General features: G+C 38.3%; 1 protein-coding gene across 1 annotated transcript; it reads left to right on the top strand.

Moving 5' to 3' along the window:
- The first annotated feature begins 3,914 nt into the window (after window positions 1-3,914).
- LOC145787199 (ubiquitin-conjugating enzyme E2 G1-like) lies at window positions 3,915-15,383 on the top strand. Its single transcript, XM_082598924.1, has 6 exons — window positions 3,915-4,101; window positions 5,843-5,945; window positions 6,674-6,771; window positions 10,533-10,648; window positions 11,287-11,349; window positions 13,562-15,383. The coding sequence occupies exons 1-6, from the start codon at window positions 4,056-4,058 to the stop codon at window positions 13,637-13,639; spliced, it is 504 nt and encodes a 167-aa protein (XP_082455050.1). The 5' UTR covers window positions 3,915-4,055; the 3' UTR covers window positions 13,640-15,383.
- Window positions 15,384-15,524: the final 141 nt, after the last annotated feature.

Here is a 15,524-nt window from a genome sequence, read left to right as displayed (position 1 = left end):
AGATCGAGAGAGAAAAAATAACAGAGCCGAAGTCGCTGATTGGAGTTGCCGCAAACATTTCAAAATTTCTTTCGATCTTTTCAGGGGACGAAATCGACATACCGTAGCTTTATTTTCGAAAAATGCCAAAGTGGTTAGCGCGTTGGGCTCGCAGTCGAGAGCCTGCATGTTCGACTCCAGCCACCCGCACTTGCTGTTGTTTCTCTGGGCAAGAAACTTAACGATAATTGCCTCTATACCTAGTGATCGATTTCGAGTAATGGGTAGTACCAAATTTAAGTCATAAGTAGACTAGACAACCGGAAACTGACATTGCCGTCGGCTGCAGCGTGGGTCAGGTGTACGTCGGAAGGCGTACACCGATGCATAGCGCTCAAGTCCGCTTTCCCGCAATGCAGGATAAAGATAATAAAACAAACAAAAAAAACAAAAGCTTATCGTTTTGCTATGTCACCGGACAGAACCATTTTACAGTAATATTCATACCCAAATTTTTGTTGAACATGCTCTCAGAATGCCCCAAATTCAAAGTAATTTTTTAAAATTTTCTGGGGGAGGCCCCCCCAAACCCCATGCCGCTGGGTGTCGCTTTCGGCGAACACGCCGTCAGGCTTCGCCCACCGACCAACCCCCCTTCCCTTTCAAAATACCTAGCTACTCTACTGAATTGGATTATTGTCATTGGGGCCAAAGCATATTCCGCACAGGGCCAGAAATACTCTAAGACCGGCACTGCTACGGTATTTTGCTATTACAAGATACATATCATGGGATGTGATAAGTTAGGCTGCATGCGTTATCTGCTTTTCCATTAATAGAGCTCCAAAGTATGGGCATAAAAAATCCAAAACATGGGCATGGAAAATCCAAAATATAGGCCTAAGCATAATAGGAGATCTAAAACATATGGGCTTAGTAGATCCAAAACATGGGCATTGGAGCTAAAAAACATGGGCTTATAGGCTAATCATATGAGGTCGACACAAAAATAACAACTGTTCCAAATAAGGTAAAATTTGTAGCCTATATGCTAAAAGTTTGAACTGAACAAAAACTAGACTGGAATGGTCTTTCGCTACCATCCTGATTGCGCCATAATCTAACCAACAGTTGTAGGTTACAATGCATTGTTTTGACAATTACATTTACTCTGCTTGTTTATTAATATATGGCGCTGTTAAAACAAAATAAATTGACTTGACTCCGGCTACGGCTTTTGCCAAGAATTTCAGACTCCGACTCCACACGAAAAGCGAGACTCCGGCTCTTTTATTCTTTCATAAATCTATGTTCACGTGCGAACCTTTAGCCTATAGAGATTATTGGTGCCGCTGAATGCAAAACAGTCTTGAAAACCGTTGCTTGATTAAGCGCACACAACGACAGCCAAACCAACCCTGCTTGATCTTGAATCGGGTGCTTAACCAGCAAGCGATCGGGGCGGACGATGGTTTGCCTACGGATAGTGGCCCACATTTAAATAGGTAAACCATTATTGATTGATTAAATCTTTATCCTAGGACTGGAAAAGCTTCTTTGAGAGCTTAATCTTGGCAGTTTTGCATACTTGTAGAGGCTTTTAACTACTGCCGCAGGCCCAGTTACCGAAATTGACAGGTTGAAGTTTCCCATTGTTGAAGTGTTGTTGCCGGGAAATTATTCTATTCATCAGATGCCCATGAATGGGGAGCAGTCCTTAACGTCCGTTGTTCAAGCGCACACCCCAAGAGTCGAGCCAGCGCCGCTTGTTTTGATTGATTGAAGCTTCTTCGTTCACGAAATCACGAGCAAACCAACTGAGCTATCCTAGACATCACCAGAGAATTATCAAGGAAGAAAAAGAAGTATGAGCAGTAAGAAAAAAACTCTGGTTTCAAAAAAATAAATCATAAATTTTCTTGTTAATTCTATGGTCATGTATAAAAGACCTAATGGTTTACCATTTAAAAATCTGAAAAAAAAATTCACACACAACCTCATGTGAACTCATTTTACTCGGTTTGTTTTTCACTAAAATGATGTTTCAGTTTCACCAGTCACCACGGCGTTCACTGAACTGTATCCACGAAGGAACAAAACCACAGAATTTCCCAGACGAAGCCAGCTCTCTAAGGCTTAGCTACCTTGAATTATTTTGAGTCAGTTTTGCTCGGAGTTATGATTTTTCTTTCAAAAAGTATTTTCTTTTCTCTTAGTATTACCACATTAATGGCATAATAGAGTTTTAATACTGGTACGGTATATAATGTTTAATTAGACCAAAAACTTCAAGAAATAGCTGTTATTGTGGTAATGTGAGTACAGTAGAATTCGCCTATAGTGACACCTGAAGGGAAAAGTGTCACTATAGCCGAATTCTACTCAACTGTTGCGTATGCAAACGGGACTTTGCAACAGGTGTCACTATAGGCGAAGTGTCACTATAGCCAAAGTCACTATAGGCGAATTCTACTGTATAATACTATGTAATTGTAACACATGTGATAACACTGATATAAGCAAGCTAGGATATAGGCACACAAACAAAGCACTGGCATAAAACTGGAAACAAAGTATGCTCAAAATTTTTAGTTGTTATTAGGGCCGGATTTAGCTGATGAGGGGCCCGGGGCACTTTTAGATCGGGGGGCCCCCGTGCAAAAAATTTTTTGCGCCTACGGCGCGAAAAACCGTCTCTACGTCTACAGTAGCATCAGTCCAGTACTGCACAGGATTTTGCAGAAACTTTAAAGGCCAAAAGGAAAAAAATAACACAAACTCATATTTTTTTCCACATAGGGGGGCCCTTCAAAAGTCGGGGGGCCCGGGGCAACTGCCCCCTCTGCCCCCCCCCTAAATCCGGGCCTGGTTGTTATAGCCATAATAGGCTAGACTAAAAAAAATGAAATCACACAAGTGTGGGCTAGTTTATGGTTGAGTGATGAATTTTTTTTTGCAAATAATAGGCCTAAACATAGCACAAGCAGCTAAACTAGGCGGACTGTATTTGTAAAATGTCATCAGTGGCCTTGATAAACTGAGTACGGTAGCCTACTACAGTACTGTAGCCTATGACTTACCTGAGACACATACAAAAATTTTTTTTTCATATTTTTTTAGTGATTAAAAAAGTAATTGTTGAAATATACTTAATATTTCACTTGTTTGCTTAATTGTGTTGCCAGATGTTTTATAAAATTTTCCATGCAATAACCACTAACAACTAACTTTAAAGTAGTCCAAAAATAGAAAAAAAATTTGCGCAAAGTGTAGTCATCAAGAACTAAGATTTTAATTATGAATTTTAGTAAATTAGTTAATTTAGTAGGCTACCATATTTTAGTTAGTAAAATGTATCAAAGTGATTCTTTAAAACTTAAAATTGTCCTTGAGATCAATAAACATTAACATAGAACTTCAGGTTAAAGGTTTTACTTTTTGTTGACTAGTCCATAGTCAGATGTTTTGTAAAACTGTACCGGTATAATATATAATATACCGGTAGTTTATTTGACTTGTTCAACTTCTTTGATGAATAATGGTAGCCTAGGCTCTAAACCATTTGCACTTAATCTTGACATTTTTTTGCCAGGTGTTAAATAATTGGCTGTCGCTATATTTACACTACATATAGTGTAGTAATAGCCTCAATAGTGTTGCCAGATAAGGAATTCTGCCCAAATTTGAGAGAAGTTTAAACCTGTTGAAAACAAAACCTTGTATGACATTTTGGACATTTTTTTAGTCCTGGAGAAAGATCAAAACCCTAATCTTATTCCTAACTCTTACCCTTACCTCAACCCTTCCTAACTTTAATCCTAACTCTGGCAACACCGGATTGTAACCATGGCATTAAGTGTGGAAAAATAGCCACTTCCTAAATAATCAAGGAATTTTGAAAAACAATCTCTGTTTTTAACTTTTTTGAAGGACCTGTAGTGCTGTGAAAAATAATTGCTCAAAGTTTTTTCCTTCAAGCACCACTAATTTAGTCTAGGTTTGCATCATTTTTTCTTTGCTTTGTTAAATTGTTGTAAAAAGCATCAGTGCACCACAACACAACAGTGTTAAAATACATGGCCGCCTCTCAATCAGTTTTGCTCTTGCGAAAACAACTTGCAGGTAAGTAAATATTTTCAAGATTGATAGTAATAAACAAACTTCTAATTTCGTTTATTTTTGTCGTTTATTACTAGTAAGCCACTTGCGAGCAATCTATATATGATCACTGGCGCCGACTTACGGGGTGGCCACGCCACCCCGTAACCGCTGTGGCGGGGTGGCAGCCACCCCGTTTAGGTTACATTACTTACTGCAAATAAATGTAATTTGAACGGACGTTTAAATCTTTTTTTGATCATTGGTTTTCGCTTCAAGTCAACGTAAAGCAAGAGGTGAACCAATACAGTATTGTGAAGAAAATGATTGTTTTTGTCACAAGCATGATACTCGCGTAACATCAAGCAAGCTACGTGAAGATTACGCAACACGTGGCTACGAGTTTTTTCCTTGTTGTTGTTCCGATCGTTTTATTTGTTACTTGTCATAAGTCATTGTTACATTTGTTAGGTTTACTTTACAATGGGACTTATTAATCAATAAAATACGATCTTTCCATTGCCTCCCTCAAAAATCTTTTTTGAAAAATTTTAACCTATTTGCAATCTACCATGACGCAGTTCAGCGATTGAACCACGTCCTAATTTTAAATGTTTATCAAGCTGAAGCTTCACGGTTACAACTTGACCAGTTGATTAACAGTTGGATTGACAGAGCTGCTGTTCGCAAAAATACTTTTGCCAGATGTTAAGTGTCAGAGCAGCAACGTAACAATCAAATTCACGACATACCTCCTGTGCTTTGTTTTAAAGTTGCTTTGTAAATTATCGAGCTACAAATCAGGTGTGAAAAGACAATTGCATCTACGAAACACGCTTAGAAAAAATCAAACAAAAACATGCAGTTTGAAAGTTTTTAGGTTGCCATATTGTGCTATCCGCCACCCCGTGCAAAAATGAAAGTCGGCGCCTATGTATATGATAATTATGTATTTAGTTTTTTCCACAAATTCTCATACTTTGTTTTAGTTCATGCTTTAATGGGGTAAACTACTTGTCATGTTTTAGTGATTCATTTAAAAAAACAACCATCATTAAACATTTTTTTTCGTTTCTGAAGTGTTAAGAATCGATTTTATACTTAAGTACAACAGAGGTTATTGCCTACATCTTGGCCAGCTAACAATTAAGATGACAGATAAGAACTATTAATTGTTACATTTCATTTGTTATCGTCGTCGTCGTGTGAGTGTCTGGGGCCGAGGGTCTGTCCTTTTACCAGTTACCACCCCAGATTCACGATGTTCCCGGACTACACTGGAAGGCTACTAGAGAGCAGCCAGTCTTTGGTTTCATCACCCAATGACACGCAGACCTTCCACTCCGTTAGGTGGCTTGAAGGTGGAGCAGTCATTGATGATGTGGTCTGCGGTCTGTTCCTCGGCACCACATTTACAGGAGGAGGAAGAGGCCATTCCCCATTGGTGCATGGTTGAGCGGAAAAGCCCAACGCCCATACGGATGGACGACAAGTGGCTCCTCGTGCCCCATCCTGTGAGTAACATCTGCACCCAAGCAGATGCCAAACGAAACTTGTCAACCAAGAGCCTCCACCCGGACGGCACGGCTGCAAGGGGCAATGGACAAGTTCAAACGCCCCACCATTCTGCAGCTCAACATAGAAGGCTACACAACAAGCAAGATCAATGTTGTGGAGCAGCTTGCCCATACCTACCGGGCACTCGTCATGCTTCATTTGTTATATCATAAGATATCACTTAATTTCATGTACCATGTTTTCACAGAACTGCAGAAGCAACCAGTTGACGGGTTCAGTGCAGGATTAGTTAATGAAAATAACATCTACAAATGGGATATCTTAATTATTGGCCCAGCTGATTCCCTGTTGTAAGTGTTATCAGTTTTTCTAAAATGTGCTTGACATTTTATATTACACTGATCAACAGCAACTTTTAATCAGATACCCAATTAGGCAAATTTTGAAGTGTATTTAACACTGTTTCCAAAAATGTCCTTATTTTTTCTCCAGCGCAGTAGGTTTTTAAGGTATTTGAATTTTTGTTGTTTAAATTTGACCTATATTACTGATGCAAATGTGAGGCAATTTGACAATTTTAACATCAAGCTTGTACAAAGCAGATTTCACAATGAATTGTAATTACCAGTTGCATTTTAAAAATGTATTTTTATATAACTAAATACATAAAATACCCAAAAATACCTAAAATATTAAAATACAAATATTTTCAAAACCTTTTTTCTCCAGATGTGATAGAGAAAAAACGAGCAAAGACTTGGGATCGCTCGAAAAGTTTACTTGTATCTCTGGTTAAAAGATTTAGTTAAAATTTGTTGACCAATGTAATTAATTTTCATGGTTTGTGTACAAATATATAAGCTTGGCATCGGAAAACACACTCACACATATTACAAACTGCAATCTAGTTAATGCGTGTGTCATTAAAGTTTGCAAGAATTGACACCTGTCCAAGGTTGCCGTTCCTGTTACATGATTTTACCGCTTTGGTAAATGTGAGGTTTAAGAAGTGTAAAGCTCTTTGCAATTAGTTTTTATGTTGCTATAACTGGCTTATTTTTTTGTCAACACTTAACAGTGATGGAGGATACTTTAAGGCCCACCTCACATTTCCTGAAGATTATCCACAAAAGCCTCCAAAGTTGCGATTTATCTCGGAGATGTGGCATCCAAATGGTATGATACTGAATCATACACTTATACTGAATCATACACAAATTATACATGGTTCCGCAGCTAAATTGGGGCTTTTTGTTTTTGCATCATTTTCTTTTTTATTTCTCTAATCAAGATGAAACTTTTTGCAGATAATCTTAAAAGGGTATTCTAAAAGTTAGTGCTGTATAGTAATATTTACACGCAGGGCTGCGATTTTTGCCTTTTTCGGTGACGAGGTCACTCGACACACGCCATCACTATTCGACAAACGCCGTGCCTTACGAAAAAAAAAAAACGAAAAAAAAGGAAAATAAAAAGGAAAAAAAACTGAGAGAGGACTAAACATCGTTAGGTCGAGGAACAATCGGGGGGGGGGAGCATCACGTGATGCAATCATAAGAGTGCTAACTTACGTAAACTTTCCTTCGCCAGGTACTTCAAAGCAAGGTCTAAAAGCGACGATTCACACGAGAAACTCCCAAGGCGTCAGCGCCGCCATTTTGAACCCTGCGGTAGAATGCTTTGATCGAAGTTCCAACGCCTGGCATCAAACATTTCGCAACACACGTTTCGTGCTATTCGACACAACGGGTTTCTTTTATAGATGAAATAACCTAGGCTACGTTGAGTTGTCAACGTCTATGCCAGTTTGTATTTCGCCGTTTGAGCTAATTAACAATATTGCTCTGGTAAAATGATTGTTGGATACTTGCTACGAAAGTTTTTCACATGTAGAAAACAGCCTAGTTCCCGACCAGACGTTCAGAAATACAGATGAAAAAAGCCGCTATTTTTATGGAAAGAAACATTTTGAACACGGCGGGAAAATGCTTTGATCGAAGTTCTAACGCCTGGCATCAAATATTTCGCCACACACGTTTCGTGCTATTCGACACAACGGGTTTCCAACTTTCTTCAAAGTAGGCTACTTTTACTTGTCAACGTCTATGCAAGTTCGTATTTATGTCTGACTTATGCACTTGTTGTTCCAAGAATGGAGAATTTTTTTGCAATGTGAATAAAGAATAGTAGACAGATAAACACGGTTGCAACTCGACTTCCTTCCACTAAAAGGGTTTCTGTGATTACGTAATGGGCGATTTTGCACTTGCATTCACAAAAGCACACAACCTAGCTAGCAAAACCCGTCGTTTTTACATTGATTCAACGTCTGCAGATGTTGAATCGAAAAAACGAGCAGCGAAAAATATACTAGAGTAGTCTATCACGACCGCACTGTTTGATTTGTTGTGATGTAATAATACCAAAAGTAGCGATACGCACGCTGTTACGTTAATTCACCTCAAATAACTCAGGGAGGAAAAGTAAGTTAATTTTGGGTTACCTTTAAAGTAAGTTAACAGCACAAATCGATTTAAATTTCCTGGAGGGTTATATTGCGTAGGCTACCCAGACAGCAAAAATCATCATTTTACATTGATTCAACGTCTACAGACGTGAAGTCAATGCAAAAATAACGAATTTTGATGCCTGCGTATCAATGCCCAAGAAGAAATTTACGTTTGTTTTACATTAATTCGACATCTAGCGACGTTGAATTGAATTATCATAAAATAACGTTAATTGTTCAACCAGGTACCGGTAACAAATTAATAGCTCACTGCGAGATGATTGCCTCGATTTACGTTTACACTAACATAATTTCGGCACAATTAGGATACTGCGAGCAAACACGAGTCTGTTTGATAAAGAACTAGCTGTCAGAATCGGAATTATCAGATGCTGTATCGGAGGATGAGGCTGTCGCGTCGTCACTAGAATACTTGAAGACGCAAAACTGCCCGTTCATGAACGCGCGATGCCGTATGATCGGAAGCATTACTTTACTGCCCAAGAACCATTTATCGAATTTCGTATTACTTTTTTAACTTGACCCCGTAGCTTTTCTAATTCCAATTTGTTTCCGTCATAAAGTTCTTTACAAATATTGCAAAATACCCGCTAACCTTTCCTTCTGTTTGATAATCTATAGCAGGTAAATTCTACTTTTTAACTGTATCTTCTTTCACCATAATTTATATTCGCAACGACATCGGTAAGCAACAAGCATTCGATGAAAAAACAACTTTTGCGTAATAATAAGCCGGTATTTATAAGGTTGCAAACTTTTTACAGTTCACAAGAGCATTGTCAGCGCATAAAATAGCTTGCGTGATGCTCTGGGCTACCGCCGTGTGACACGCGATGAAGAAACGTATAAAATTTCGTTTGATTAAACGTTAAAGCATACGGCAATTGCCGCCGTAATCCAAGGTTTGTTGATTTGGCGACGGCAATGTTTTTGCCGTCGTAGATACAAGCTAATTTAGAGGGCTGTATACATGTCCGTAGGTACATCACTTAGCGCTTGATACTCCTTTGCAATCACTCAACCAGCGTGCGATTAAAAACTTAAGTGACTCTGATACCACACAACTTGTGCGGTAACTCGCGGCCAAACGCTTATCTGACTCTTGTGACGTCATATTACTATTCGACAAACAAACGCAGAATTTTTGGTCGTTCGACAAGAAAGAAAAAATCGCAGCCCTGTTTACACGTAAACTTCTTTAGACATGCAGAATTAATGAAACGGATGACCATATGCCAATTGAGATGTGCTGAGAACACTTCGGATATTATTAAGAGCGCTAGCTACTCAAAGATGACAGTTTATTGAGTTGTGGCCAAGTTTGATGCCAAGGGGAAAGTTGGAACCTTCACAGCCCTCAAAAGGATCAAAAGCGAACAAAAACTTCTCAAAGATCGATAAAGGCAGACCCAACACAGTCAATGACAAAAGTGGCCAAAAGACGCCATGTCAGTCACAGAACCATCAGTAGAGCAGTCAATGAAGAGTGAAGACCTGTGAAAACAAGTCACAACCTCCTCACAGTGTCCACTGTCCACTCAAGATCAACCAGGGTTGAAAGATGTCCAAAGCTCCTCATCCTTCTCAAGAACAAAGGAGGACATGTTCGCATTTTTGTTGATAAGAAAAAGTTCATTGTGGACGAGATTGCATATCGTCAGAACACATGAGTTATTGCCTGTGACCAATCATCTGATAGAAAGCAAAAATCCTGCTTCTGTGATGGTTTTTGCAGCCGTAGCAAGTGATAGCAAGATGATGCCTCCTCATTTCATCAAAGCTAGACTTAGAATCAGTACAACAGAGTATCCGAAGATGCTGAATTATATTTTGCTGTCCTGGATTCGTAGAAAGTACGATGCTACCAAAGTCATGCTTGTTTAAGACTCTGCGCCAGCGCATGGAGCAAAAAAAGTCCAGACTTATCTGAAGGAGAATCTTCCCATGTTTGTCCCGAAAGACATTTGGCCTAGCAGCTCTCCAGATGTGAACGTTTGCCCTTATTGGCTATTCAGCGTGATTGAAGGACAGCCTAACTCGATTCCACACTCTAACCTCAACTCTGTTAAAGCAGCCATTCGAAGAGCATTCCGAAATCTCGATACCGGTGAAGCGAAGAGAATTTGTTCACAGTTTCGCCAGAGAATATCCAAAATTATCAAAGCAAAGGGCCATCATATTGAATAATTGTGTTAAATAGACTGTAAGGATTACATTAATAAAGTTAAAATGATAATTTTACCTTTTTCATCCTTGAAATCGGAAAATTACAAAAAAAATGCAAAAGTCCCGATTTAGCTGCGGGACCCTCTAAATAAGTAAAACGTAAATTTTTAACCATTTTGCTTGGAACTTTAACAGCATTTCCAGCAGCTTCAAGCTAACTTAACTTTGTACTGCACCGCAGTGGGCAAGGACGGCTTTGTCTGCATTTCCATATTACATGAACCAGGAGATGACAAATATGGTTATGAATCAGCATCTGAGCGCTGGCTGCCTGTCCACACTGTTGAGACGATCATGGTAAGATAAGTTTGATACCAAATTAACAATCGTAGCAAAAAGTTACCACACTGTAATCAAAATTATGTGTATATGGTATATCACATAATTTTGTATTATCGGTCTATGGTCAATATGCTCTTGAGTAACATATACTAGAGCTGTCTGATCATCCAGCTGTCTTGCACCATGACTCAACCCACTGGCAAAGTTGTATAATATTCTTCGAAAGATGTCCTTGTGGACAAATAGGAAATTAACAGACTGTAAGATTATGCTCATGCAAAATAAAAAGCGTTCAGATCCCTTGTTTCAGTTATATAGTTACGTAATTGAACATTCTTAATTATGTCTTGCTGCGTTCAACAAGGACATGTCTCACTTCATACACGGTATGCTGCTTCTAATCTCCGGCTCATTAAACAATACCACTTTTCCGTTTTAAAAGGTTGTCACAAACTGGGTTATAATGTGATTTTGTTGCTACTTTGTAAAACTAGGATTGCAAGAACAAAGCGATTGTCTGTTAATCTCAGTAATTAAGTTGCTTCAGTGGCTCCTTAAATATATAACTGCCAGGGCTGAGAAGAGACCTTCTCAAATCGAGGAAAAGGATTGATTCTTGGTTTTCCTAAAATTTGGTGCATTGTCTTCACCAGGTGAGCGTGATCAGTATGCTCTGCGATCCTAACGATGAATCACCCGCTAATGTCGATGCTGCTGTAAGTTTGTTGTAAAATTATTTGAATAGTTGTAAGTTACTGGTCTCGGTCATACAATTTTTCCCCGTCAAAATCATTTGCTTTTTGATACGTTAAAGCAGTGCTTCTTAAACTTTTTAGTTTTGTTCACCCCTAGCATCTATCTCCAGATTTCATTCACCCTTGTCTCATGATATGATAAAACTATCTCGTCTATATATAACAGCACAAAATGACTTAGGTTGTTTCGATTTTTGTTAAGATCAACTCAAGCTAAGTTTTACCATTGCAATCTACAATTTCTCGAGTCCAGAGATATAAAGCTACAAAACACAGTCACCAAATTTTTGTAGCCTACTCAGGGTTGGAAGTAACGACTAGTTGTCACTATTCGATAGCTTTATTCGTTGCTTTCTGAATATCGAATGCTTATACCCATTCCTTTTAAAAATAAATATCGAATGCGCGTTATTTACTGCTTTATTATGCAAGCAACGAAATCATTATTCGTTTTTCACTAATCGACATTTAGGAGAACTGCTGAATCATTTTTTGTTGTTCACTTACTTCGTCGTCAAAACGAATTTACGAGATTTAGCTTTCTGATTACTATCCGACCTAGTCCCCTTCCAGTTTTCGAACTTTAAAAGATTAAGGAAAATTTTGCGGCAACACAGTTCAGAAAAACCATGCCAGTGAGAGTCGCTAACAGTGTTGTCAACCTAACTATTTTTCCGCAAGTTTGGGCTTGTTTTTTTTTCGAGTTTGCGTATTGTTTTAAGTGTGCGGGTTGCTTGTTTTTGGGCGTGTTTTTTGGCCAGTCAAACTTTTTTTAAATTTGTTTTTGATAGTGAAATGGCGAGGTTATTATTGTAGTCAACATTGTATCCCTTCTTTTCAAGATAATTATTGCTTGGAATGACATAAACAAATGTCATTCTTGAAATAAACGTGATGTATGGACTGCAAAGGTTGTATTGAAAATTTGAAACTGCTAAACTTCGTGGTTTATGCTAATTGGTATTAGTTGCAAATTATTGGGCTTGTTTTTGTATTGATTTGCCTACTTAGGGCTTGTTTTTTTAGATTCAATTGCTTGTTTTCAAAAAACAACCTGGCATCACTGGTCTTTAAATACGCAAATACAATATTTTTAGTAATTGCTAATCATTGCTTTTTTTAAGTATCGATAGCGGAAAGTCATTGCTTTTTTGGACACTATCGAATAGTGAAATAGTCATTGCTTTTTGACTAACGACTTCCAACCCTGAGCCTACTTATACACTCAGTCCAAAACAACTTCACTATTACAATTTTCAGCAAAAAAACAACAGTTCAGTAGTCGATTTACTGCAGAAAATTGTTTACTAGTGACTAGGATGCTCCAGAACTTTCGCAACTAGTTTTTCAAATCGCGGATGAATCAGTCCTTCTAATGCCACTCTCATCGATAAGTTCACACATTTCAGTGCATTTCTCTTTTTAGTTTTCAGTCAGGTTTTTGAAATTTATAAAAGAATCAAACAATACAAAATATTGAAATTTATAAAAAACGATTAGTTTTGATTAAAAAATGAAAAACTTAGAATGGATTTTGTTTTTGGAAATTCTCACCTGTTCACTGAACAGGTGGAGCACCCGGAATATCCGCCCTGCTCGCAAGCTATCATCCATTTCTGACGGTTCACCCTTATTCACCCCTTTTGGTTGGTTCACCCCTGCAACAATTTTATTCACCCTGGGGTGAACCATTCCCCTGTTTAAGAAACACTGCGTTAAAGTACTGATCTTTTGGATAATGCTGTCAATATATAAATTTCATATGCGACATTGATTTGATGCTTCCTCAAAATGCTTCGTTTGATAAAAACTTTTATTTTGATAAATTGTTGAAAAACAAAAAACGGACTCCATTTTTGAACTCAGTAACCCAACTTTTCCCTAAAAGCAACCTTTTAGTTATATAATGCACCAGAAAATTGGCTTTAAATTGTTAACCTGTGATCTGCTTACTGATAGTTCATTTAAATCTTCTTTTTTACATTGATTCGACGTATGCAGACGTTGAATGACCACTTTGTCTCACGCGTATGCAGACGTTGAATCAATGAAAAAGGATGAATTTTGTGTAGGATTGTCGGACAAAAAGAATCTCCAACTTTTAACTTTTGCTCTTGGTTTTCAACTAAACCTCAATGTTTTGTCACTGTTTTCTTTCTTTATTAAATTGCAGAAAGACTTTCGAGAAGACAAGGCAAGATTTAGGCGGCAAGTCGCAAGATGCGTTCGGAAAAGCCAAGAAGAACTTTGATAGCCTTTTTTTTCTTTCACTTTTTTCTTGCACAACCTTCACAATAAAGACCTTGGTGAGAAAACACAAAGTTGCGAAAAACCTACCATCAATCTTTTACGATTTCACTCATGGATTTTTCTTTTTCAACGACAACATGAAGTTTATTATTCTGTTTTGAAATTAATTTGTAAACCTAGCCAATAGCCATACTTTGAGTCTAGAAAACACCACGCATTGTCATTGAGCTTAAAAGTAAGTTTTTCACTTTTCATTGGTCAATCCACCTGTGTCTAAAGCAGCTGCATGAGCCAAAAATGAATAAGTGTTGAATCAACACTGTTAATGCCATGATGTTGAAGTCCACGTAAATTAACCACTTTGTCTCACCCGTTTCTTCGCTTTTTCTTTAGTATTTATCCGACGGTAAAGTGACATAATTTTGGTCAGGGTTTGAGGTGACACTTTCAACAAGCTTATATGTTGCTAGAAAGTTCGACGATGTTCATTTTTGCATTAAGATAGCTTTACACCAAAGTTTGGAATTACAGTGTTAATGACCTACACCGCATTTTTACATTGACTCGGCGTCAATATAAAAACGAGGAATTTTGCTGTCTGGGATGTTGTAAACGTGAGGCATCACATAAAAGGATCATTCACACTTTACATCGTCCTGTGCTTTGTAAAAACGCTTCTTTACGTACGCTTTTGTTTTTCAATTACGTGACTTCTTTGTCAATATTTTTATCGTGCATTGTCAAATAGTAAGTGATCTGCGAACGACCATGTCTCTGTAGCCTATTGTGAAACACATCATGCTATTACCGCACTGGTTTATTTGAAGTTTTTTGAGTTACCAACAACGGCATTCAACCTTTCATATGAACTGTGCGATATCGCAATGTCCAACTACGGATTAGTTATCTCAATGTCTTATTCACTAGCCTCTTCAACCAGATGCGTTGACAGGGGAGTCCAGGGAGAACTTTTGGATCCGGCCCGAGATGAATTTAAATTGAAGCCGGAAACTTGAAAAAACACCGCGTATTCTTTAGATATGGGGTATTTTTCTTAGAAGTATCTTGATTTGTGGGCCGAAGACCTCATTGGTACTGGGCCCAAATTATATTCTCAACTGCCCTGTTTACTCTCTTGTAAACTTAATCCTGGCAGTTTCGCATACTCGTACATAGAGGCTTGAACCACTGGCGCAAACCCTGTCACTAAGTTTAACAAAGTGAAGTTTCCGGTTGTTGTCTGTAAATGATTTCATCCACTAGATGCTGCAATTAATTTTGAAATGCGTTGCTCAAGCGCACACCCAGTGAGTCGAACCAGTGTCGCTTGATCTTGAGGTTTCTTCGTTGATAAAGTCAGACACCCAACTAAGCTGTCGGGGTGGACCTTCAGAAGGGATTTCTGTAATTCGTAAGTAAGACTGAAGCAAATATTGCTCCTCTCCGCTACATTGGACAAAAAGTAGCGTCACCACTGCAGCAGCTACTTTAACGAAAATGTGACATCGCTACTAAACAAGTAGCGCGCTACTGCCCACCGTTGTATCCTGGAATTGGTTGAAGTCATAATGGACGATGCTTTGCATTTTATTTTATAACTTAACAAATGGTTGCCACTGCGCTCTGCAGCGCTCATGATAATGTTTTCACAATAGAGTCGCTGCAATAATTTGTGCGCACCTTTTCATTCGCCACTAGAGTGTAGTCCTCACCTAGCTCGTCTAATGTCAGTTTTAGATCGTTTGACAACGTTGAAACAATTAAATATAAAAATGACATTTTTAATGGCGAGAAGCGATGACGGTTGAACTGTGGACTCAGCAGTCAGATAAGGTTATCCTTTTTTAGATTGACTTACTTTTGAGTGACGTAAAGTTCGGGATACT

Source organism: Aplidium turbinatum, chromosome 2, assembly GCF_918807975.1.
Source record: "Aplidium turbinatum chromosome 2, kaAplTurb1.1, whole genome shotgun sequence".
Classification (NCBI taxonomy): Eukaryota; Metazoa; Chordata; class Ascidiacea; order Aplousobranchia; family Polyclinidae; genus Aplidium; species Aplidium turbinatum.
The sequence above is the reverse complement of the archived record's forward strand: the minus strand, read 5'-3'. Positions and strand labels throughout refer to the sequence as shown.

What these genes read in the sequence shown, in the direction of transcription:
- LOC145787199 (XM_082598924.1), top strand. Translation starts at nt 4,056, where the DNA reads ATGGCCGCCTCTCAATCAGTTTTGCTCTTGCGAAAACAACTTGCAG. An exon ending in CTTGCGAAAACAACTTGCAG is followed by an intron (nt 4,102 to 5,842) that starts GTAAGTAAATAT and finishes ATGTTTTCACAG; the next exon opens with AACTGCAGAAGCAACCAGTT. An exon ending in ACACTGTTGAGACGATCATG is followed by an intron (nt 10,649 to 11,286) that starts GTAAGATAAGTT and finishes TGTCTTCACCAG; the next exon opens with GTGAGCGTGATCAGTATGCT.